This window comes from Malaclemys terrapin, chromosome 3, assembly GCF_027887155.1.
Source record: "Malaclemys terrapin pileata isolate rMalTer1 chromosome 3, rMalTer1.hap1, whole genome shotgun sequence".
In the NCBI taxonomy this organism is placed as follows: Eukaryota; Metazoa; Chordata; order Testudines; family Emydidae; genus Malaclemys; species Malaclemys terrapin.
Window position 1 is genome coordinate 53,745,489 of NC_071507.1, and position 25,171 is coordinate 53,770,659.

General features: G+C 48.7%; 1 protein-coding gene across 1 annotated transcript in view; it reads left to right on the forward strand.

The window, feature by feature from the left end:
- The first annotated feature begins 9,904 nt into the window (after positions 1 to 9,904).
- STUM (stum, mechanosensory transduction mediator homolog) overlaps positions 9,905 to 25,171 on the forward strand; it is a 66,578-nt gene continuing 51,311 nt past the window's right edge. The window contains exon 1 of the mRNA XM_054023877.1: positions 9,905 to 10,572. Coding sequence (XP_053879852.1) covers positions 10,380 to 10,572 — 193 coding nt within the window. The 5' untranslated portion in view covers positions 9,905 to 10,379. The remainder of the gene's footprint in view (positions 10,573 to 25,171) is intronic.

The window sequence follows — 25,171 nt, forward strand, 5'->3', positions numbered from 1 at the left end:
ATGGAGGTTTTGCTGATAACTTTGGGGAGACCAAGATTAGGTCCAAAGGGCCCAGTTCTGCCGGAAGTTTTTTTAGGTACAACTCCCCTTGATGTTTATAACATGGACCCCACAATGACCAGGATTTGCCCCTGTATTGAAGTCAGTGGGCCAACTCCTGTTCTCGGTTGCACCAATGTGAGCTCACGGACATCTGTGGAAAGGCTCTAGTCTTACACTGGGGTGACTGGGTGAGATTCACCTCTGTGCAGACAGCTCACATAAGGCCGAGGCGCCATTTAAGTCAAGTTAACATAGAGCTAAAGTGGTGCTTAGGCCTGAGGCTGGTTCTCTGCACAGGAGCGAATTTCACCCCCAGGAGGCAGGTTTTGGCACAAGAAGAGAGTTACACCTGTGTAACTCAGGGCAAATTGGGGGCCCTAATCTTAGTTTCTCTGTTGAACAGCCTAATTATCTAGCAATACTGTAATGTTTGCATACTATGAATATAACCCCCTCCGTTGTAGTAATTAATTGACTTTTTATATTAGACGCAAACTGGATTCCTGGTGCCAAATTCTGCCCTCAGCCACACGGATGTAAATCCAGAGAAACTATTCCAATCCATGGAGTAACTCTGGATTTTTGGCAGTGTAACTGAGGGCGGAATGGGGCTGTGGCTGTTTTCCTGGCCCCAGGGGATTGTTAGTGAGCAGTAACTCTGCTGGGTCCCGTAGTGTCCCTGTTAAGAACATTCTTCTTTTGATTTGTCTTTGGGCCTATTTTTGTATCTCTCCCTTAAAATGTTTGTATAATATGTAAGACTGCTGTGGAAAGAATTCAAGCTCCGTGGTGTGGGGGTGTGTATTTTAAAGGGACAGTGCCCTGTTCACTCCAGATTTGCTAAGCAGTTACTGGTATTAGGATTTGAAACTTGCCTTGACTTAGAAGGCGAAGACAAACTGCGCTACTTTCACTATTAATAATAGTATAACATACAGAGCCTTTCATTCTCAAGGATCCCCAATTGCTTCACTGACTGCACAGGTACATCTCAACTAGAGCAATCGCTGAGGTGGAGGGCAGCACAGAACGCACTGCACATGGGTGGAAAGGAAAACATTGGCCAAAAACAATAGGGCAAACACCTGCACTTCAGCTATTAGATCTTTAAAGTCCATCCTGGGCTGAAAGGACCATTTTTTTAAATTGAGGTCTCACTGAAAAGGCCCATGCAGTACATTGTATGGGGTTTGGTTTATCTCTCTTCCTTTCTGAGTCTCAAAAGGATGCGAAAAAGGGAAAAACCCCAGTTGTCAGAGTAGTGCAAAGCCCTGTAGAAATTCTAGACTCATCATCGCTCCTTGAGAGCCAGGTAATGACTGTGACAATGAAGTATCAGGGGGTAGCCGTGTTAGTCTGTATCTACAAAAACAACAAGGAGTCTGGTGGCACCTTAAAGACTAACAGATAATGTGACAATGAATGCCTTCTCCTGCCTTCACTTACCTAGGAGACTACAGACTGCAATAATGATCCACATGTCGAACGCCTCACGACATGATTAATGCACATTCCTTGGGTTGTTGATCAAGGTCAACCACAAGCTCCAGCTTGCCACTGAACGAATGGGACTAGCCACAAAAAGCTCATCGCAATGCTCTGTGCCCGGCGCTGCCTCCCTGTCTACCAGCAGGTCCAATTCAAATCTTAATCCTTAAAACACTTAATGGACTCGGACCAAGCTACCTTAGGGATTGTTTCTCCAATCACAGCCCTTTGAGACTGATGTGCTCATCAAGGACACAGAAGCAAAGATATGGCTACAGCTGCAGGTCTCCACATGCTTAAACCCAACATCTCCCTCCCCTGCCCTGCTGCCAACACATACCCATCCACACATAAAGCCCTCGGACATGTTCCTGTACGTCCTCAGAACATGTGCTTGCTGGCTCGTCTGAGTGCAGAGGTACAAGCTTGTGACCCACTGTAGTGCGTGTCTCCACCCACTCACTTTGCAGTAGGCCCTACCACTACAGAAGCCTTGTCTCTGGCTCCTGTTGGTCTCATCTTGGGCACAGCACTACTACCAACCCGGCCTAGTGCCTTTAACAACTGTCTGCTCACGCAAGCAGAAGGCAAGAAGAACATGGAGAACAGGTATCTGAAGACTGATGCTTAGACTGCTAAGCCATGTCCTCTAGTATAGGTACAACTCTGGCCTTCATTTTTGATTGTTTGCCTTCTACAGCACTGCTGCCGTAAAGTCTGGGGAGGGTTTAGGGAAGATGGAGTCAGAGTCAGGGACAGATTAAAAGATCTACACTGATACAGGGATGTTTGTGCTGCAATGCACAATGGGATTAATGCTGTAATCTGGGGGCCCCTTTGAAACACGGGCCTGTTTCCACCTCCAGTCTGTTTGTGATTACAGTGCAATGGTTTTGTGTGTAACTAAACCAAATCTGAATGCTGTTTCCATGCTGAGAAGATGGAGACGTTTATTTATTATTAATTTGAACAAATCTTAGTAAAATGTTTGGTGATTAAAAATCCCACCTTTTGTCTGAGTAAGAATATTCACCCCATTACCCTGGCCAAATTCCAGCTCCAATAATTACACTCTTCTTAGATTCCTGCTGTAGTTTTTCAACTGAATACTGTGTTCTTCCTCATTTTAAACCCTTGAAGGCAGGGAGCTTTTTTCCTGAACAGCCATAAAGCACCTACACACTGGTGCTACATGAATAAATAATCTGTTGTATAGTGTTATTGGGTGCTACTAAATAAATGATTTGTTCCACTTCAGAAGTGGCTGCATTTCAATGTTGGATAAAGTAATCTCTACAGATTCCTTACCCACCTCAAAGGAATATTATGAAATTTAATTAATTTCTGTTTGTAAAGAACTTCAAGACTGTCCAAGGAAATGTTCCATAGAAGCACAAACATATTATTAATATAATATTTTTTAAATTGATCTCTGCTCCTGTTGTTGTATTTTGTCTAGTCTCTTTCATGAAACACAACGGTTTACTATTTGCCTATTTTTAGTCTACATAATGTAAACTCACCCTCCCACAAATACCAGAATTGTTAGCAGTTTATCACCTGTTTGAGAATGTAGAGAATGATACTACAGTATTATTATTAATTATTATTATTATTGATTGAGTTCCAAGAATGCACTTAGCCTAGTACACAACCTAGCTAGACAATCTTCTTGGCCTCAGGATCTTACAGTGAAAATGTAATCTTATTGCCCAGACATTGGAGAGATTGATAGATCCAAAAATCATTTCCATTAGATCCTTCTAAAAACAGGTGCATACCTGAGATAGCCTTCTAATCTATAGCATTTAAAGTCCTGTGGGGTGTCAAGCTCTACTGTGATATGAATAAATTATGTCACCATAAGTATTCTAGATGCCTAAAGAATGTCAATTACTGTAGTCCAGAAAAATGTCCAGATTAGCTACTTAATCAAATAAATTAGAGAAATTTGTAGATCAGATACACTTCCCAAAGCAAGAGCTAACAAACGTGGTTACAATTTCAGAGTTTACACTGGATGTCTACATTTTGGGGGATTGTTGCCCATGTATTTGAAAAATAACACCCAGACTTGAAATATACACAGTTCCTAGAATTTACACTGTAGGGAACAAACCTGCCCTGGCAATGGGATTACTTAGATTACCTAACAGTCTTCTCCATACTCATTTCTGTGATCCTGATCCTATTGTTAAACTGTATGTTTACATTAGATGGGGTTCCGATTACACATAGAAACCACTTAAGCTTTGCTGTCATGGTTAAAATTCTTGACAGCCCTTAAGCCAAATGCAGCTTTGAACTGTATAGTGGCACACAGGTTATTTTCTATTGATCATTGCCATAGAAATATAAAATGCGTGTCACGCTTACTCTTTGTACTGTGATTAATGCCGCTGATATTTCCCATGATTTCTTCACTCAAGACTATCTGCAATGATCAGCATTGTCATCACTTTCAACAACAGATACCTTCAAGTTCTATTACCATTTCATCCATCAGATTGCACACTGCATGGTAATCACCAGTCGTACAAAAGGATGTTACACCTTATGATAATGATACAAACTAAGATATATTTTCACTCTGTTCCAAACCCAGATTAACTTCTAAGGGGCATATATTTGTTTTTTTCTTTACATTTTCAGAACCACTTTTTTTCCCTAAAGCAACATTTTGCGGGTGTATGAGTGGGTTTAACTTTCAACACCACCTGCACCCTCCAGAACAGCTTTTTTCTAATATCAAAAGCTATCCGTTTTTGTTATTTTTGTGGTTTTGTGCTGTTTTGCAATGGGTTTCCCCCTCAAAATGATTAAATCAAATATCTTTCTGCCCTGCCTTTCTCTTATCCTCATTTGCCAGATGTGCAGTGTCTGAGAGACAGTCTCTAAGCGTCTATGTACGTGCAGCATATATTTGAGATTGGGGGAGAGCATGTGTGACAATGGGCCTGCTTTTCTCACCAACAGCCATTTCACACCAGTGTGGCTCTATTGATTTCACTGGAATTACTCTTGGTTTATGCTGGTAGAAGCTCTCTCTCTCTCTGTGTATGAGAGACAGTGAGATGTATAAGTGTAAGGGTATGTCTACACTACAGTTGCATGGTTAGGGTGGTACAGCTGTGGTGTTATAACACCATAGCACAGATGCTTCCTGCACTGAAGGGGGGTTTCCACCAATACACCTAATACACCTCTCTGAGAGGTGGTAGCTAGGTTGATGGAAGAATTCTTCTATGGACCTAGCCACATCTGGGGGTGGTGGTGGTGTAGGTTAGGTTTTCACAGCCCTGAACAATGTAGCTAGGTGGATCTAATTTTTAAGTGTAGACCAGGCCATAGAAAGCCACATGTAGGTAATGTGTGTACATGATGAGGTGTATGTCAGTATGTGGATGTCTGTGAGTGTAGCTGGACATGCAGAAGGCTATGGGGGTGGGTTTTAGAGAATGTGTGTGCGAGAGACTGTAAGCATGTGGAGACTAGGGAAAAGGGGCATGTTTTAAAACATTAGTTAACATGCCCATTTGACTCCCATCAGTGTTGACCAGGATCAACTAACCTGTCTTAACTAATATGATTTTAAACAGGACTTTGCACCCAGCCTACAAAGGGCAAGTCATGTCTGAAAATGTGAGCTGGTCCTGCTCAACCTTGGGGTGTGAGCCTAGGCTTGTCTACACAGGCAATACCATATAACTACATCACTTTGGTTTTACCACTCTAAGACCTTGTCTACACTGGCAACTTTCTGCCCTGCAAAGCATCTTTCTGTGGTGTAACTCCCGAGGTGTACACACTGCCAAGCCACTTACTGCACAGAAACTCTGCAGTTGCAGCACTGTAAAAAACCCACCCCAAGAGAGGCGTACAGCTTTCTACGCTGGGGCTACAGCGCTGCAGTGCCAGTGTAGACACCCTGGTTGATTACAGCGCTACAATTGGCCTCGGGGAGGTTTCCCACAATGCCTGTTCTCGCCTCGCTGGTCATTGGTTTGAACTCTACTGCCCTGCCCTCAGATGACCAACTGTGAGCTCCACCCCTTAAATTCCTTGGGAATTTTGAAAGTCTCCTTCCTGTTTGTTTGGTGACGTGTGCAGTGGTCTTAGCGCATCTTTCCAGATGACCATGCCTGCTCCATGCACCAGGCGATCCCCTGCTTGGAGTAATGCAAAGCTGCTGGACCTCAACAGCATATGGGGAGAGGAGGCTGTCCAATCCCAGCTGCGCTCTAGCCGTAGGAATTATTATACCTATGGACAGATTTCATGATGCATGATAGAAAGGGGCTATGATCAGGACACACTGCAGTGTAGGGTCAAAGTGAAGGAACCGCGGAACGCCTACCACAAGGCACGGGAGGCAAATCGCTGCTCCGGTGCTGCTCCCATGAGCTGCTGGTTCTATAAAGAGCTGGAAGCAATACTCGGTGGCAACCCCACCTCCACTGCGAAGGCCACTGTGGATACTTCAGTGGCTCGCATGCCAGTCAAGAGTGGACCGAGCCAGGAGGAGGAAATCTTGGACGAGGATGTGGAAAGGGAGGGGGACCCAGAGGCAGAGGACGACTCAGAGGTTAGAGATGCATGCAGCCAGGAGCTCTTTTCTACCCCAGAGGCCAGAGGAGGCTAGCTAGTCACAGCTATTGGAGATTGGCAAAACACAAACAGGAGAGGAGGCCCCTAGTAAGTGGCTTTGATTTTGGGGATCACTGAAGGAAGTTGTTGGGGGCAGAAAGCAGGCTTGTGTCTGTATGATGCATGTACCACCACATGCCTAGTCCGACTGGCAGAACAGGGTGTTGATTGACTCCCTCACTTTCTGGGAATGTGCCTCAGAGATCTCCAGGAAACTCTCATGGAGATACTGGGCAATCCGCTACCACAGGTTCTTCAGCAGAGCTGCTTTGTTTCTTGCCCCATTAAGGGTAACTTTCCCACACCACTCTGCTGTAACTGGGGTGGAGGTGAGGGGGACCATTCCTGCACACAGGCCAGCTGCATAAGGGTCAGGGCAGAAGCTGCAGTCTTGGAGAAGACCCTCCCTTGATTCCCTGCTCACCCTCAGCAGCGAGATATCTTCCATAATGAACACAACCTGTGGAAAATGTGGGGACAATAATGATTATAAGGCCCCCCCTACAGTGCTGGGTCTCCCCAAGCGCCACATGCCCAGTGTACAGTACGATTCTGGAACACTGATTTCCCCTGCCCCTGTGGTTACTCATCCTTTTGGGGGTCTTGTGGCTCATGTGTGCTTGCCTGGGGTCAGCCAGTTAGTGACAGGTGTGTGAATAGTGGCTGTGTTTTAAATCACTGAATCAGTGGTCTCTGTGTTGCAAACAATACTGCTTCTGTAAAATGTTGCATTTTGGCTTCACAGATATGACCTTGGGAGCCCAGCCTCCCTCTTTGTTATCACCAGCTGAGCGGCTGCGCAGAATTAGAAAGCGGCCACGAAAAACTAAAGAGGACTTTCTGCATAATGTCATGATGCACTCTGCTGCCGAGAAACAGGAATTGAAGGAGTGGCAGGACAGCGAGAAGAGGGACCAAAAGGAAAATTCGGTGCACCAGAACGAAGCCACGAGCGGCTCTTAAATGTTATGGAGTGCCAAGCAGACACACTCCAGGCACTACTAGCACTGCAAACTGAGCAGCTACATGCCTGCCCTCCCTTGCAGCCGCTGTCGCAAAACTCTTTCCCATGCGCCCCCCCCCCAGACACTACCAACATACTGCTATCAACCTCCCATCTCCAGCCTGTACCCACTGCATTCCACTCCTGCCCTGTCACAGTCCAGCCCTGTGGACTCCCAGTACCCACTGCACTCAACCCCCATCCCTGTGCAGGTTAGCCCTGCTGAAGTACAGTACCCACTGCACTGTACTCCAAAGGACAAAGTTGCATATAATACCTGGACATACACAAATCTTTAACTGTCCTGGGACCCAACCTCCTCCTGTGACCCTCCTTTCCCCGATCCCCCACAGTGCTGATTTGTTTTCTTGTCTCTCTCCTCCGGTTGTTGTTTTCTAATAAAAGAATTGTTTTGGTTTGAAAGCAATCTTTATTCTATTAATTGAAATCAAACAGAGCCCTGTACATCAACAGGCAATTTTCTTAAACATTCACAGTGCATCACTTGCATCAATCACAATCACCTCCTAGCATTATAAGCACTGCACTCCTGTGCATTAACAACAAATATTAGTGGCTTTCAGCTTCAAATTGCTGCCTCAAGATCCATGATCCTTATGGCCCTGCGCTGCGCCCCGCTAATAGCCCTGCTCTCTGGCTTTTCAAATTCAGCCTCCAGGCACTGAGCCTCAGTGGTGCAGCCCCAAGTGAAGCTTTCACCCTTCCCTTCACAAATATTATGGAGCGTGAAGCATGCGGCTATAAGCATAGGCATATTGTCATCAGCCAGATCCAGCTTCCCATAGAGGCAGCACCAGTGGGCCTTTAAACGGCCAAAAGCACACTCAACAGTCATTCTGCACTTGCTCAGCCTATTGTTGAACTGCTCCTTGCTGCTGTCAAGGTTCCCCGTGTATGGTTTCATAAGCCACAGCATTAAGGAGTAGGCAGGGTCTCCCAGCATCACAATGGGCATTTTGACTTCCCCTACGGTGATCTTCTGGTCCAGGAAGAAAGTCCCAGCTTGCAGCTTCCTGAACAGGCCAGTGCTACGAAAGATGCATCCATCATGTACCTTTCCAGACCAGCCTGCATTAATGTCCATGAAACGCCCATGGTGATCCAGAAACGCCTGGACAACCATAGAGAAATACGTCTTCTGATTAATGTACTCAGTGGCTAGGTGCCCTGGTGCCAGAATTAGAACATGCGTGCCATCTATTGCCCCTTCTCAGTTAGGGAAGCCCATTTGTGCAAAGCCATCCACAATGTCACAGACGTTGCCCAGAGTCACAGTCTTTTGGAGCAGGATGCGATTAATGGCCCTGCACACTTCCATCAACATGAGTCCTACCGTCAACTTTCCCACTCCAAACTGGTTAGAGACTGATCCGTAGCAGTCTGGAGTAACCAGCTTCCACAGTGCAATTGCCACACACTTCTCCAATGACAGGGCAGTTCTCATTCTCGTGTCCTTGCACTGTAAGGCTGGGATGAGCTCATCACACAGTCATAGGGCTTGAGCACCCATGGGGAAAAACTGGCAGCTCCCCACTCTGTCCCCTCACCCCAGCTCACCTCTGCTCCGCCTCCTCCCCTGAGCACGCCATGTCCCCACTTCTCCCCCAGCTCCCAGTGCTTGCCGCCGTGAAACAGCTGTTTTGCGGGGGCAAGCGCTGGGAGGGAGGGGAGAGGAGGGGGAATGCGGCGTGCTCCGGGAAGAGGCGGGGCCAGGGCGCAGATTTGGGGAAGGAGTCCAATAGGGGCAGGGAGGGGTTGGAGTTGGGGCAGGGACTTTGGGGAAGGGGTTGGAATTTGGGCAGGGAAGGGGTGAGGGGGGTGGGGCAGGGACGGGGACGAGCACCCACCAGCACCGGGAAAAGTTGATGCCTATGCACACAGTCTCATGAATATGGCTTTCCTCATTAGAAAGTTCTGCATCCATTGCTCGTCATCCCAGACATGCATGACGATGTGATCCCACCACTCAGTGCTTGTTTCCTGAGCCCGAAAGCAGCGTTCCACTGTGGTCAGCAAGTCCGTGAATGCCACAAGCAATCTTGTGTTGTAGCTACTACGCGTGGCGAGATCAATGTCAAACTCCTCTTACCTTTGTAGCTTAAGGAATAACTCCACTGCCACTCGTGATGTGTTAGAGTGAGCAGCATACTGGTCAACAGTTTGCGATCCATTCCCGCAGACCGAAGAGGCAGAGCGCGCAGTACACAAACTGTTGAAAGATGGCATCAAATGCGGATGGAAACACAAGGATTGCTGGGATGTGAAGCAATGCATCACGGGTCATTGGGACTGGACCCAGGATGCCCCATGACCCACTCCACCTTCCCACAACTCTTGGCAGCAGAAGAGGAAGAGATGCTCTGTGGGATAGCTGCCCAGAGTGCACTGCTCTGAATACGGCTGCAAGTGTGGCAAGTGTGAACACGCTATTGTGTAGGCAGCTCACAGTGTGAATACACAACAGTGGTTGTCCTTCAGTGCTCTCTGAGTGGCACTGTAACTGCTGGCGAGATAACTCTGCCAGTGTAGACATATCCTAAATCCTTATGCAGACCTGTATTTCAGAATCAGAATGCCCTTTTCCAGTTTAGTTAATACATTTTAAACATGACCATCTATCCTAGTCTAGAGAGAGAGAAATTGAGGAGTGAGATTAGATGTAGCTGTGTGGAGAAGTGTGTGTGAGAGAGAGTGTGTGTGAGAGAGAAAGAGAATGTGCATTGGGGAGAGCGTGAGGGAGACTGTGTGTGAGTGTGTGTGTGTTGGGGGAGTGTGAGGGAGACTGTGAGAGAGTGTGTGTGTGTTGGGGACAGTGTGTGTGAGCGTGTGTGTGTTGGGGGACTGTATGTGAGAAACTGCGTATGTGAGAGAGAGGGAGTGTGTTGGTGGAGTGTGTGTGAGTGACTGTGTGAGAGAGAAGGTGCGTGTGTGAGAGAGAGGGTGTGTGTTGGGGAGTGTGGGGGGAGACTGTGTGTGCCCGAGTGAGTGTGGCAGCGCACTGTCTCTTTAAGCCGAGCACTCAGGAGCCGGAGCGCTTGTTCAGCACAGCAGCAGCGGCAGCTCCCACTCCTGAGCCAGAGACACCAGCACAGACAGGCTCCCTGTGCCCCCAGCCCAGCTCAGCCGAGACCCGCTCCGGCGCGGCCGCCTCTAGCAGCGGGCGAGCTCCGCGCCAGCCATGGATCCGCTTCCCAAAGAAGGGGAGCCTGCCCCGGCGGCGGCCGGGGAGCCCAGCAGGGGCACTGCCCCCTCCAGCGGGGTGGTGGTGCAAGTCCGGGAGAAGAAGGGACCCCTGCGCGCTGCCATCCCCTACATGCCGTTCCCCGTGGCGGTCATCTGCTTGTTCCTCAACACCTTCGTGCCAGGGCTGGGTAAGGAGCCCCCGAGCTGCCCTCCGAGCCCGGTGCCCGGGCAGGGGGGTCCGGCGGCGGGGGGGGGGTTACTGCAAGGGCGCTTCTGTGCTTGCAAACCAGGGGCGGCGGGGTCACTTATGCTGGGGGCGGGGAGAGACCTCTGGGCTACTGTGTGCACAGGTGGCCCCGTACAGATCTGTCCGGTAGGGAAGTGGGTCTGTACCGGGCACGGAAGGGTTACGGTGTGTAACGGGGGTTACGGTGTGTTTCATGGAGGGGTTCCCTTCCCGGCTCCGGGGTGAGGCCAGGGGATTTGCTGTCATTGTTATTGCTACTGTAGCGAAACACCTTCCCTTCTAAGCAGACAGGAGCCAGGCTCCGTCCTTGATTCCCCCCAAGCTTCGGCTCCAGTTTGCTCCCTGCTGCTTGCAGATTTTGCAAGCGGTTAACTGCACGGTGAGGGCTGAGAGTGGCGTGGTGATGGGGCGATCCCGGCCTCGGGGGGGCGGCGGCTGGAGGACTGGACTGCGCCCCCCTCCTCAGCCTAGATGCTGCTACCGCTACTTTCCTAGGACAATAATGGGGGGGGGGGGGGGAGGCTACTAACAACTTTTCCTGGCCCGATCTAACAGGGGGAATGAGGATGTGGCCCTGCCCTCTCTCCTCCTCCTGGGGCAGCCGCTGCCCTCGCTCGGTAACCCTAGGCTGATTTCGCTGAGCTCTGATCAGAGCGGCTGATGCCAGGAGGTGAGGGGCGAGGCCGCCCCTCTTTAGTCACCTCAAACGGCTTCCCCTCTCCTGCTGGCCACCTTTTGGCCCGAAGCAGTGCGGGAGATCGCCCCTGGCTGGGCTGGGCGTGGGGCTGTCCGGGCACTTAGTCTAGTGTGTGTCAATTATACTTCAGTTTTGCAAGAGGGGAAGCCCGTGGTAGGGGGTAGGAGTTGTCTAGACCTCCTGCCTCTCAGGCGGCCGCCTGCCTCTCCCTCTTTCTCGGACCCCGCGAAAATCTGCACCTTCGCTGGCCCTGGTGTGTTTTTCTGCCCAGGGCTAGATTCGGACTGTGCAGCGCTGTAACCCCCTGGGGAGAGAGGCAGGTCTGGGGCTGAACCCCCGCCCGGCCGCTTGGCCACGCAATACCGCGCGCCCCTCCGGGATGTGGCAGACAGGGCCCTGCTGAGCGCAGGGAAGGACCATCTGGCTCCAGAGGTGCCAGGCGCCCGCCCTCGATTCCACCCATGCACCAGCGTCTGTGCCGCGGCGATGGCACAAGGTGGTGGGTGTTCGCGCTTTTATAAGGTCCTTCCTTACTGCACTCCACCCCCTGCAAAATACCTTTGCAGCGCCGGAGAATCAAGGGGGAGGGAGAAGCCTGCGCTGTGCCCTGGGCTGCTGAGCTCAGAGGGCCTAAATCCCTTCCCCTGGCTTCAAAGGGCGTTGGATCAGGCACCCTGGAGCTTTCACCAACCTGCTGTGCTTTGTAGAGGAAGTGCTTATATAGATCAGGCTCCTGAGGTCACTACTTTTCCTTAAGTTCTTCTTAAGGGGGTAGAACTAAATATCACTATTTTGTTCTAGATTGGGGAGTGGGGTGGGGACAGCATCAGGGAACCCCCTCCAGCCCCAGCTCTGGCTGAAATCTTGGCTCCACTGAAGTCAGTTGCAAGACTCCCCTTGTCTTCAATGGGGTCAGGATTTCACCTTCTGTTGCCTGTTCCTAGTTAGGTAATGTATGTATCCCCTTCTCCTTTCTCTGTACTCTTGTCAGCTTTGCATTGTTCTAAATAATGACACACACAAGCCTGTGGCTTCCCCCATCCCCTTTAAGAAGTGGCACAAAAATGAACTGTTGCTTTTTTTAATACTCAAAGGAACTGCCTTCTGAAAAATTAGTTTGTTCGAACAAGTGACATTCAACTGTGTCTCACTTCCTGCAGCTCTGAGCACAGACACAGCCTAGACACAGGAACCAGGAGAATGTCATTTTAGTCACAGCAGAATTTTCCACTTGCTAGAATGAAAGCATATTTTTCTTCATCTGTTAAAACAGGAATTAATAGCATCCACTGTACTACATCTTATATTTCATTTATTTTTAAAAAGCAATGATGGAAATGCCAAAATATGAATTTTTACAGCAGCCAGGAAATGATGCCAAGACTGAGATGGCATCCTTCTGGCTCCCCCTACCCTGTGCTCACTGTGTGGGTTCACAGCTGAAGTTGTGGCTGCACAGAGACCCAGCAATCTAGTAATTATTCTTACCATAAAGTTCTCAGGAATTTCTACCCCTTTGGACCAGTTAGCGTGCCCTTTAGGCAGGGATTTTCCACAGGGTGTTTGGAAGCTGTGCAGTCTAGTGGTTAGAGCAGAGGACTAGCACTTCGGACTCCTGGGTTCTAATATCCTAGCTCTGATAGTGACTACACTAAGTGACCATGGTCAAGCCACTGAGGTCAACATTTCTGGAAACTTCCATTAATTTTGTTGGCCTCCATTTTTAGGTGCTCCTTTGAGGCGCATTGGTGCTTATTCCACTTCAATCAATGATGTCCATGGAAGCTGTGGATGCGAAGGTCTTTGACTATCAGACGTCTGGTTACTCTAGTAGTAGGACAGTCCCCAACTGAGGCCACTCTTGAAAATGTTAGCTTTAACCCTAGTTTCCTCATTTGTAAAATGGGGATACGTGCCTACTGCAATGCAGAGCCATATGGACCCCTGAGCCTTAGCAGTACAAGGATTCAAGGAATGAAAGGCCAAATTGCAGTTTAACAACAACAACAAAAACCAAACAAACAAAAATCAGGAACAACCCATACCTCAGAACTCCCATTCTAGGCTGTAGAATCCATACTGCTGTTCCTGCTGGTCTTTCCTTCATCACAGCCTTCCCTCTGGAGATTATTTTATATCCTAGAAAGATTTCCCACCTTGCCACGCTCTTAAAGGGATAGCATCTTGCCACACCTATTTTGCAGGTGTGTTTGTATGGTTTAATGCATCCATAATTACTGAGTTCCTGTGATGAAAGTAGTTACATAAGTGCAACACCATATACAAAACTAATGTCTTTACAATGTACGCAATGTTTTTAAAAATCTAGGGATCTATTTCAATGGAAAATATAAATTTTTTTAAAAGTTTTGTTATATAATTATGACACTGGAGTACATGCTTCCATATTACACCCTTCACGTATGTTACGTTAGTGTTCCTTGTACTCAGCCACTTTAGAACATAGATTAATGGACCATGTACAAGTACTCCAGTTGAGTGCCTCAGTATCTTTATCACGTGACCCTTTATCATGTAGCGTTTTCTCCACCTCCCCCCCAAAATATTCTGAAAACCAGTTTTCCTTCTATCTTTCTGAACATATCTTTCTATCACAGGAGAAAATATCCCCTCCCCCACCTTTGTAGAATTATAAGACTATCTGGCAATGGAGAGGCTGTCAGTACCCTTTCCCCTATTTATTTGAATACATTATTTGGGAACTACTACAAGTTACTCAGAACCCTAAAAATTGCCTCATCATTTTCCCTGGGCCACCATGGGAGGGCATAGGGGAGCTGTCTTTATGGATCTCTTTCATTCTTTGTATAGGGTTTTCTCCCTGACCAAACCCTGCAGAAAGCCCTTTGTAGTTCATCAGTGCCATTCTTTGCAGAAGGTATTTCCTCCCTTCTAAGGTCTGAGACTTCTACCTTCACAATACTTCCAATCTTTGCCAAGCTGGGAGCTTTAGGCTTGGATCTCTGCATCTGTGCATATTGTATTACCATCAGATCGCTAGGCCAACCCAAAGTCCTTTTTTCTTAAGATCCCTAGATTATTCAGACCCCTCTTCACATTGATCTGCTGATTTCAATGGTACTTTGTGGCTGGACTGCTTTCCACTCTGATTTTCAGCTGTAAAAGCAACAGCAAAGAAAAAATACCAGCCTTCTCTGTCTGTGCATGGGCTTCTGAGAAGGGGTTAACTCACCGCTAGTGACTTCTTCTGGCCAGGGTTGGCATAGCAGCTGTCGCCCCATCAGGTATCTTCTGTGGACAGTTACTCGTGGCCTGTGGTGATCTGTCTCTTCCTGTGAATTGGTCCTTCACCCAGGTCACTTCAAAGTCTCTCCCCTTCCAGGGTAATCAGTGAACAAAAACAAGGGATTGAGTTCACAGGTAAAAGGGATGATTCCCTCTCAATGTCCATTAGCATCTGGCCCTCCCTTTTCTGAGGAGGGGACACCAGTGAACTGTCAGCTGGGGAGCACCTGCCTTCAGTCAGCCCTCTCTTCAGTAGCTGAGCATTGAATATTTGCTCTCCTCCTTGGTCTGCCATCAGCTGAGCTGAGGTTTTTCCTCTGAAGTGTCTTCCTCCAGGGCTGTCATTTCTCACAGCTGCAACAGATTGGAACCACCTGAGCCCTCATTAAGCCCAGGTTGTGCTGTGTGGGGTTTGTATAGCCCATCGCAGGTTCCTGTTGACTTTGGTCAGAATAATACATTTGCATCTGAGGCAGATTTTGGCTCTAAATTTGACTTATTTACATACAGTCTGTCCTGTGATGAAGCTGGTAATATCCTACACATTTCAATGGGAATTTACCCCCGGGGGCATAAGGTCACTAAAACAGCCAGTGTGAATGTGGCTTTTGACTGTCCTGGCCAAATCCTGGTAATATGTCTCAGGCAGGCTACACATGATGTGAAGCAGTACGTGCCTAAATGTGCTGCAAGGGGCATCCAGTACAAGAGATCTCACCATCTCATCCCAATATAACATCCTAAGCCATCTCTACCTACTGTTGGGTATTTGTTACTGCTTCCTCTTTAAGTGTTTCCTCACTACAGTGTTGCCATTTTGTCGCTTGCCTAGGTACTCATCAGACTTAGGGCCAGCCATGCCCTTTATCCCTCAAGCCATATTTCTTGTGTGCATGGTACATTTCCAGTCATATGTGCTTGCTTCACCTCTCATGCCTCATGGTGGGCTCCCATTTGGGATGCTGGCTTATTGAATATGCAATCTTAATATCTTCCCCTTGTTATCCAACAGACCTTGCACTTTGGTCCCATTGATCCACATGGGAACTGTTGTTTTGGGGGTCCTTTTGTCCATCAGGGGGCATTCTCTTCAGATGTGTCCCAGTAGCCCACATGAGGAACCCTGTAGTGCTTTGAGCCCATTGTCTCATCTGGCTGGCTTCACATCAGGCTGGATTAGCTTCTTAGCCCCAGGTTGTTCCTTCCCCCTGGTTCAGGGGGTTCCCCTAGGGTGACCAGACAACAAGTGTGAAAAATCGGGACACAGGGTGGGGGGTAATAGGTGCCTATATAAGACAATGTCCCAAATATCGGGACTGTCCGTATAAAATCGGGACATCTGGTCACCCTAGGTTCCCCTGAGGCTATAAAGTTTTCTCATCAGCTGCACAGCCTCTGATAGAGACCCTGGATGGCGTCTCAGTATCAACCAGTGGGGGAATATTTGTATGAACTGTTCAACCAGTACTGACTCAGCCACTTGGGCTGCAGTCTGCTTGTCTGGCCATAACCATCAGCAGCAACATTCCTTCTGTTTTTGGGCCAACACCCCCCCCCCCCCCCCACACACACACACGCTGGGCTCCCATTTCCATCCAGAAGTGGCAGCAGTGCATTTCTTTTAAGATAGTGAGAAAGTTCAGGATGGCAGCCTTAACCTGTGTAATCCCACAGGGTCAAACCCTCAGTAGGCTGCCTAGACTGGGCCAATCAGGTAGGGGACCAGCACAAGGGCTCAGTGTTCTGAAGGCCATTGGGAGGCCACTGCCACTCACTCAAAAATGGTCCAGAAAGCCTCAGGGAGTCGCCAGGCCCCATCTTAGTCAGCTTCATTGGTACTGATGGGAGCACAGGCCCCAGGCTCTCAACCTGGCTGCCAGACTCCAGCTGCCCTGGCAGGCTGTAGCCCTGTCAGTAGTTGTAGTAAGTTTGGTTGCAGGTTCTTCTGCTGGTTGCCATCGCACCTAGCAGCTGCTGCTGTTGGGTTGTTTGTAGCTGTTGTTGAGTGGCCCACTGTTGTAACAGTTGCTGCAGAAACTGCCGTGGCTGCCTGTTGTCGCTGGCTCTCCGTCAGCCATTTGCATCCCTGCTCTGGATCAGTGCTGCTTGGATTTTCTGTCTCTCCTGTGCATGGGTTTCCCAGCTTCCGCTAATTTACTCTTGTGTCAGGGTTGGGAAGCGCTCACCTGCATTCACTGCCATTTGTAGCAGGCTATACCTCTCTACTGCCCCCTTGGGGAGAGGGTGGGCACTGCTCCTGACAGAGTCAAGGGCACGGCCCTCTGGCTGTGCTACTTAAAGTATTGACCCTTTTGCGGGGGGTGGGGGGATGAGGGGGAAGAAGTGGGGGAGTTAAAGTTGTCCACACCAAAAGTCAGTGTGATTCCTCAGGCCACAAAAAGCGGAGTCCTAGGCCCGTGGGAAGCCAATGAAAAGAAAAGTATCAGCTCTTCTCCTTTCTGAGAGGGCCAGGGCCGCCCAGGCTCACGAGCTGTTTTGCTGGTCAGCATCCCCTGCTTCCAGGGGCCGTGGAGCTCTGAGTTACAGTCCCGCTCCTCTCAGAGTGTCACACTATGCTGAGATCCTCTCCTTTAAGGACCTGCCCATTTCCAGGCTTGACAAGCCTGCCAGGTGCACTGGGTTGGGGCTGATTACGGGCAGACAGGACCAGCTTTAGGCCGATTCCCCCAATCCCCCCGAATCGGGCCCCGCGCCCAAAAGGGCCCCGTGCCCTAAAGAAGAGCGCCTAACTTAGGCACCTTTTTAATTTTTTTCCTCACCCGGCAGCGGTCTGGGTCTTCGGCGGCACGGCGGCGGTGGCTCCTTCACTCGCTCCGGGTCTTCAGCGGCATTTCGACGGCGGGTCCTTCAGTGCCGCAGAAGACCCGGAGCGAGTGAAGGACCCGCCGCCGAAGTGCCGCCGAAGACCCGGACCGCTGCCGGATATTCAAATCAGGCCCCGCACTTCCTCAAGCCGGCCCTGTGGGCAAAGGAGCTCTTTAACCCTTTCCTGACTGGGGTAGGGATGTGCCCCACCACAACCAAACTTGATCACCTTAGATTGTGAAATCTGAGAATTTTTAAACATCTAATTTACTTTTCACTGTTAATGTTAATTGCTCCATTTTGGGCTATGAAAATAGGTTAGTCACTTCCACTTGCTTTGCCATAACTTCGGGCCAAATATGACCTGCACGAGTCCCTTTAGATCATCACATTGTATGCTGGCGTGGCAGAACATGGGGTACTTACCTTCCTACACTGCTTGGATTCATCTGCGATATTTAGACATAAAAGCTTGTGGAGCTGCTGGATCCAAATTTTCAATCTGCCTTAGCTGCATCTCTCCTCACTCTGCCTTTCTGACAATACAATGCACAGGCAGAGAAATAACGGTGGTGTCACAAGTTCAGGTCAGAAAAGGGGAAGATACAGGCTGAGGGAGAGCCAGAGTCCAGGCACAGGACTGAGCATCAGAAGATCTGGCTTCTGTTCCTGGCTCCACTTCTGGGTGACCTTGGGCAAGTCACTTCCCATCCCCATGCCTCAGTTTCCCCACCTGCTATGTATAGTGCTTTGATCTCTACTGATGAAAAACATGATCTAAGAACTAGGCATTATTTCTAGCTCTGTTACAGGCACTTTGAAGTCAATGGGAGCTAGCTATCTCCTGCAGTAAGAACTTCAGGAAGAGAGGCTGTTTTTAAGCCTCAGGACTAAATCCTTCTCTGGCCAGCCCTGAGAGTGGCAGCCAGAGGAGCCAGAGACACTCCTCAGGTGCATCTTCTGCTCCACAGACCCTGTAGGTGCTGGAACTAGGGATGCGGGGGGTGCTGCTGCACCCTCTGGCTTCAAGCGGTTTCCATCATATACATGGTTTACAGTTTGGTTCAATGGCTCTCAGCACCCCCACTATACAAGCTGTTCCAGCACCCCTGACAGATCCTGCTGGATTTCACAGTGCGAGCCACCAGCTAGCATTGCTGCAGATGGCAGCTGAGATGAGGGGCTGGCCATGCCCCTTTGCTGGCAGACTATGTTCCCTTGGAGCTGCCATGTGCCAGCCAGCGTGGGAGTGGATATGGCTCTCTAGCATTCCCTCTGAGCCAATAAACGGAAGTCGTGCCCCTCTCCCTACACATTTCTCCTCCACTAAAGCACGTGATGCTGTGGGGGGCATTGGAAAAGTGAGTGGAATGATCTGAAAGTGCGAGATATTCTCTGGTATGAATACCCCTTTTCAGAAGGGGGTGGAGGTTTGGACCACGTCCTGTATTGTTCAGACTTGGTGGCTTTAAAGAGAGCATCTTTGTGCATTAACTGAAAGAAATAGCTTAAAATAATGTGAGGACAAGATGGGGGAGCCACCACCAGGTAACCCCTGAAGGTCCAAGTTGAAGGATGTGTGGTCTATGGCCTCCCACAGATATGCAGAGAGGCAGGGAATGATTCTCATCCCACTGAATGTTTTTCTTTAGTGCGGTGCAATTCTTGTTTATCCTGAATGTTTCCATTCTTGATCACAACTCTTCTCTTCTTCTCCATCTGTTTATTCAGTTTACAGTCTCCTTGTTGAAGTTTAAGGGCCGGATCCTTAGCTGGTATAAATTCGTGTAGTACCATTGACTTTAATGGAGCTACATCCATTTATTCAAATGGACGATCTGCCTAAGGGCTCTAATTACAACTCTGTGACAGAGGGCCTCGTTGAGTTCTCTATGCATAAGCTGAATAAGGGCACAAAAAACATCACCTGCAACAGTCAGAAGAATGAAATCTGCATGATGATATCAATATCCTATTTATTTCTGCTGTCATATTAATTAAATGGATGTCTCAAGACAAAGTCTCCTCCCTTTGTTACCAATACTAGGGTGACCAGATAGCAAGTATGAAAAATTAGGACTCGGGACGGGGTAGGGTTACTAGGTTCCTATATAAGACAAAGCCCCTAATATTGATACGTCTGGTCACCCCATTACCAACAGCACCTCAGTTTATTAAATCAAAGAATTTTAAAACATTCTCATTGTCACATCTAATATCTGGCAAATAATACAAAAAGAAAAAAGGACTTTCCAACCTCTGTGCACTAAACCCAGAAACTCATTGTGGTATTTTTTCCTTTTTGTCCACAAATGTGGAAATGAGTGATTTTGTTTGGTTTGTTTGCAAGCAAGTTTGTGGAAAGCAAACACCTGTGCACGTTTGGGTTCATGTGAAGGTTCACAGTGGAACTCTCAGTACAGAATTCTGGCTGAATTTGCACTGTCAAAAAAGAAGAAGACCTGTAATTCATCATGGTGCCCCAATGGTGGAAGGTGTAGTATAGCTGAATCTCAGGGTTAGGTAACACAGTGACAGTAGTAAGAATACCCGAGTCTCGTATACACTACAGCTTCCACCATTGCAGGTCCCATTTTTGCCAGTGTAGAGAAGGCCTTTGATTTCTCTCCTGTTTACAAAAGTTTCAGTCAAATCAGAAAGAATACATGTGTCTAAGGGCTTGTCTACACTTACTGGGGGATCAACAAGCGGCAATCGATGCATCGGTGGTCGATTTAGCGGGTCTACTGAAGACCTGCTAAATCGACCGCTGATCGCTCTCCCGGTGACTCCTGTACTCCACTATATCAAGAAGAGTAAGGGGAATCGACGCAAGAGCATCTCCTGTCACCATTGTGTAGTGTGGACCCCGTGGTAAGTAGATCTAAGCTACATCAACTTGAGTTATGCTATTCACGTAACTCAAATTGCATAGCTTAGATCAACTGTTCCCTGTTGTGTAGACAAGGCCTCAGGCCGCTGATTGCAAATAATAACTGATCAAAGATCTGGTCAAATGGGTCTGGAATATGTTTGTAGCATGAAGAGTTTGGATGATGTGGAATAACAAGCAAACTCGTAAAATCAAAGTCTGTTCAGATAATTTGTGTACAGAAGAAAGGGCAACATTCATCCAATAAATGATTTGTTACAGAGTCCTCCTGGTTCCAGCCATGTCTCAGGTCAGAAAGGGCTGAGGTTGTGGATGTGCTGTGCGCTAGATGGAATTCACTTCCCATTGATAGCCACCTCCATCCATCTTTCCCCATGTCTAAGAAACATCTCAAAGCTGTTTTCCACCCCATTGTTGTATTTCATTATGGCCACTGCAGCCCCAATACTTATTCCCTTCCTCTTCCCCATTTTTTATGTATTGGACCCTTCAGTTGGGTTTATCTGTTTGGCTTTAAGAGATTATGAATTTATTGTTACAATACTCCAAGCACTTGAACAAGGACAGGCATGGCTGTGCTTTATAAATACAGTTCTCAGCTCCCTGGGACAGGGAGGTGGCTGTCTATGTATGGTTCCTAGCTGAAGGAGGCCCTGATCCTGATTGGGGGCATATAATGGGGTGAGACTCACCACCGCAGTGCCTCCTGCTGGCCGTGCTGGGAATTAGCTCTTGGTTGCCAGTGCACCTTCCCCTAGTGTCTCACCACCGTCACTTCTGCTACACCTCTAGGACACACATCGCTCCCCGGCATCTTCTTCTGGGCACAGCCCTCCATCTGTGCTCCATTCTCTTCCCCTTCCGGGGGAACCAGCTGTCTCTAGTTCATCCACTTGCCACTGTGGCCTACTGCAGCCTTCGGTCTAGCCCCCTCACCTCAAGGGGTAAACTACAGTCTGAATACTGGCCACCCCTCTTTGTGGCAAGTGGGGGAAAAAAGGGGAGGGGCAGGCCAGCCCACTACTCCAGCCACTGACCCAGGGACCCTATAGCCAGCGGCCACACGCTGCCGCTCCTCCAACTCCCGCCGCCTATTTCCCTAGGCCACTTCCCCATAGCCCTAGCATCTTCAAAGCCCTTTGTACCAGAGGCCTCAGTCTGGCAGTCCTCAAGCTGGAGCTCCCTACTGCTCCTCTGACCCTGCCTAACACTGCTCTATCTAAGGTACTCCTCTAAGGCAGCCAGTCCTTCTCCTTTGCACTCCAGGGAGAGACTCCCCTTGCTCTGCTGAGCAGCCCTTCTTATATGGCCCTCCCTGGCCCTGATTGGCTGCTCCAACAAGCCTTCTTCTGATTGGCTCTCTACAAGCCCTCCTCCCATTGGTTGGGTTTTGCGCAGCCTCCTTGATGGCTGCTTTAACCTTCCATCTCCCTGTGTGTGGCAGCTGCCCCACCACAGGGCACTACCACAATACAAATAATAATATTTTTATTTATGTTGTTTGTGTATTTTTTCACTTCAGTCAGCTTGACCAGCGAAAGTAGTCTGGTCAGTTTTATTCTTGATTATAGTGACTCTCTAGTCAGTTTCATTTTCAGGGAGTCATGCACTAGCCCAGTGCCACAGTATTTGGGATGCAGCCACTCCGGGCCGGATTTACACCTGGGGCACCCCAAGTGCAGGGGCTCGGACCACCCCCCACACCATCCATGGTGGCTTGGAGCACCCCCTGTCACCTTGCAGTGGCTCGCAGCCCCACCATCTCCCACTGCCCATGGCAGCCGGGAGCTGCGAGGTGCCCCCGCTGCCCACGATGGCTCGGAGCACCCTCTCCCCCCGCACAGCCCCACTACAACTTCCCAGTGCCTCCCACAGATCTCCCACTGCCCAGAGCCACCCACAAACCCCCCACACTGCCCAGCACCCCTCACCCCCGTACTGCCCAGAGCCACGCCACAAAGCCCTCCAGAGACCCATTCTCCCAAGCCCTGTCCCCCGGCCACACTCACCAGCCCCACTGGGAAGTAGTGACTCTGTCCACCAGATTGAGTGAGGAGCACTCCAGCAGGGCTGCATGGGGCTGTCTCCCCCTCAGCTGGCCCTGGCCCTGCCCCCTGATGGACCCAGGACTAGCAAAATTTGAATGTTTAGGCACCCCTTGAATGCCAGTGCCCCTAGGCATGTACCTACTGTGCCTAATGGTCAATCCAGCCCTGCAGCCACCAAAGGGCCAGGTTAAACCCAAACAACCCCTCCTATTTTCATCAAAATGGGAAAAGAAAAAAACGAGTGAATAAAAGCACATCTGTTCTCTGCTGTTGTCTATACAATGTCATAGGTGTACATGCACTTAACAAACAACCAAGAAGACAGAGTTCGCTGAGCATCTCTTGCAATCCAATTCATTCCCTAATGTAATTTAGACAGATACTTTAGGAAGATTAAAGGTGAAGGTGGGAGCAGACGGCAGGAAGAGGAGATTGGTGATACATGACTACATGAATAAAGTGAATTTAAAGGACGCTATTCCAGTCACAAGGTATGATATGAAGGAAAGCACAAAGTCAAGTGTGGGAGGAGAAAGGAGCATGCAGGGGAGAGGACTGGACCTGAGGGGGCTTTATACAAGGAAACGAGAGTTGCTGGGCACAGAGCTGTGCAGAGCCTTGAAGGGAAGAATAAGGAGCTTGAGCTCTGTGCAGAGGGAGCGGGGAACCCAGTGAAAGCATCTGAAGAGGGAAGTGACTTGGACAAGGAAGGTACTTTTAGCGGAAGCATTTTGGCTAGACCGGAAGCGGCAATATTCCTATATCCTCCATCCACAAATCTCAGAGAGCCTGACAGACATTGATAAAGGACCCTTGCGTGAAGCAGGTTAGTATTATCATCTTCATGTTTACAAACGGTGAAACAGAGAGGTTGTGGACTTGCTTGAGAGAGTCAGTGGGTGAGCTGGGAATAGAACCCAAGTTCAGTGGAGGAGAAGCTGGATATGAGTCAGCAGTATGCCCTTGTTGCCAAGAAGGCTAACGGCATATTGGGCTGCATTAGTAGGAGCATTGCTTCTCTTCTGCAGACTAAACAATCCCAGTTCCCTCAGCCTCTCCTCATAAGTCATGAGCTCCAGCTCCCTAATCATTTTTGTTGCCCTCTGCTGGACTCTCTCCAATCTTTCCACACCCTTCTTGTAGTGGGGGGCCCAAAATTGGACACAGTACTCCAGATGAGGCCTCACCAATGTCGAATAGAGGGGAATGATTACGTCCCTTGATCTGCTGGCAATGCTGTAATGACACAAACAGCTCCCTCTCCCAATTACCTACTGTGGCCCAGTGCTGCCGGCAGTTGGGGGGGGGGGGGTGGAGGGGAGAACAGCCGAATGCTGCGGGCAGTCAGAGGAGATTATGCCCCTCCCTTAGCTATGCATACCTTCAGCCTCTGGTTTTCAGGAGAGGGGGGAAAAAAACCAACCGAGAACAGCTAAGTGCTGCCTGCAGTCAGAGGAGAGGGGAAAAATAAAAAGCCGAGAACAGCCGAGTGCTGCCGGCGTAGAAAAAAAAAAAAAAAGCGGAGTGCAGCATCCCGACTGAAGATCGATCGGGACGCTGGACAAACACCTAAATATCGGGATGGTCCCGATTTTATCGGGACGTCTGGTCACCCTACCTGTATCCTATCCATACCTTCCAGCGTATCTACCACTCCTCCCAGTTTAGTGTCATCTGCAAACTTGCTGAGGGTGCAGTCCACGGCATCCTCCAGATCATTAATGAAGATATTGAACAAAACCGGCCCCAGGACCAACCCTTGGGGCACTCCGCTTCCAACATTTGTGTCCTGGAACAAACTATTTTTCAAGTATCCAGACTAGTGTGTACTAAAGCATTAGTTAACTAAACTTAATTGGCAATCCATCAGCTCGAGCTACAAATTCTAGTGCAGACATATTCTAGTCTAGACATATTCGCTGGGTTTTTGCCCCTGTTGTAACCTGAGCCAGTTGTTTGACAATTGACCCAAGTTAGCTTATCTACACACAAAAGGTTGTACTGCTTTACTGAGGCCAGGTTTAAACCGCACAGTTTTGTTAGTATAGTTATGTCAGTCAGGGTATAAATAAACCAACCCCCCTCACTGACACAGCTAGGCTGGCAAAATACCCCATGCAGACGCAGCTGTGCCAACAGAAGAGTGCTTCGAATAGCTAATATCATTTGGGAAGGTGCTGTTACTGTGCCAACAAGGAGTTTTTCTTTTGGCATAAGCTGTGTCTACATTAGGGGCTTCTGTGGTATAGCTGTACTGGTATATCTATACCGGCAAAGGGCCTGTAGTATAGGCAAAGCCTGAGATCTGTATAGTTAAAGTGGTACAAACCCCCTATTGGACTAGATATAAGGGTGCTTTTTTTACAGCTTTAGCTATTCTTGTACAGGAAGGGAATAAGCTACAACAGTATAAGGAATCTTTACACTGATATAACTGCATCCACACTAGGGGTTATAGCAGTACAACTATTTCAGTAAAAAGAAATCACACCCCTAACTAAAATAGTTATACTAGTACAAAATCTGTATGTAGACCAGGCCAAACACCTATGGAAATGCTAATTTAGACATATCATAAAGATTCATAGAGTTCAAGGCCAGAAGGGACCCTTGTGATCAGCTTGTCTGACCTCCTGTACATCACGGGCCATAGAACTTTCCCAAAAGAATTCCGAGTGCAGAGCTTTTAGAAAAACATCCCATCTTGATTTAAAAATCGCCAGTGATGGAGAGTCCATCATGACCCTTCGGAAGTTGTTCCAATGATTAATTACTCTTACTGTTAAAAATATGCACCTTATTTCCGGTC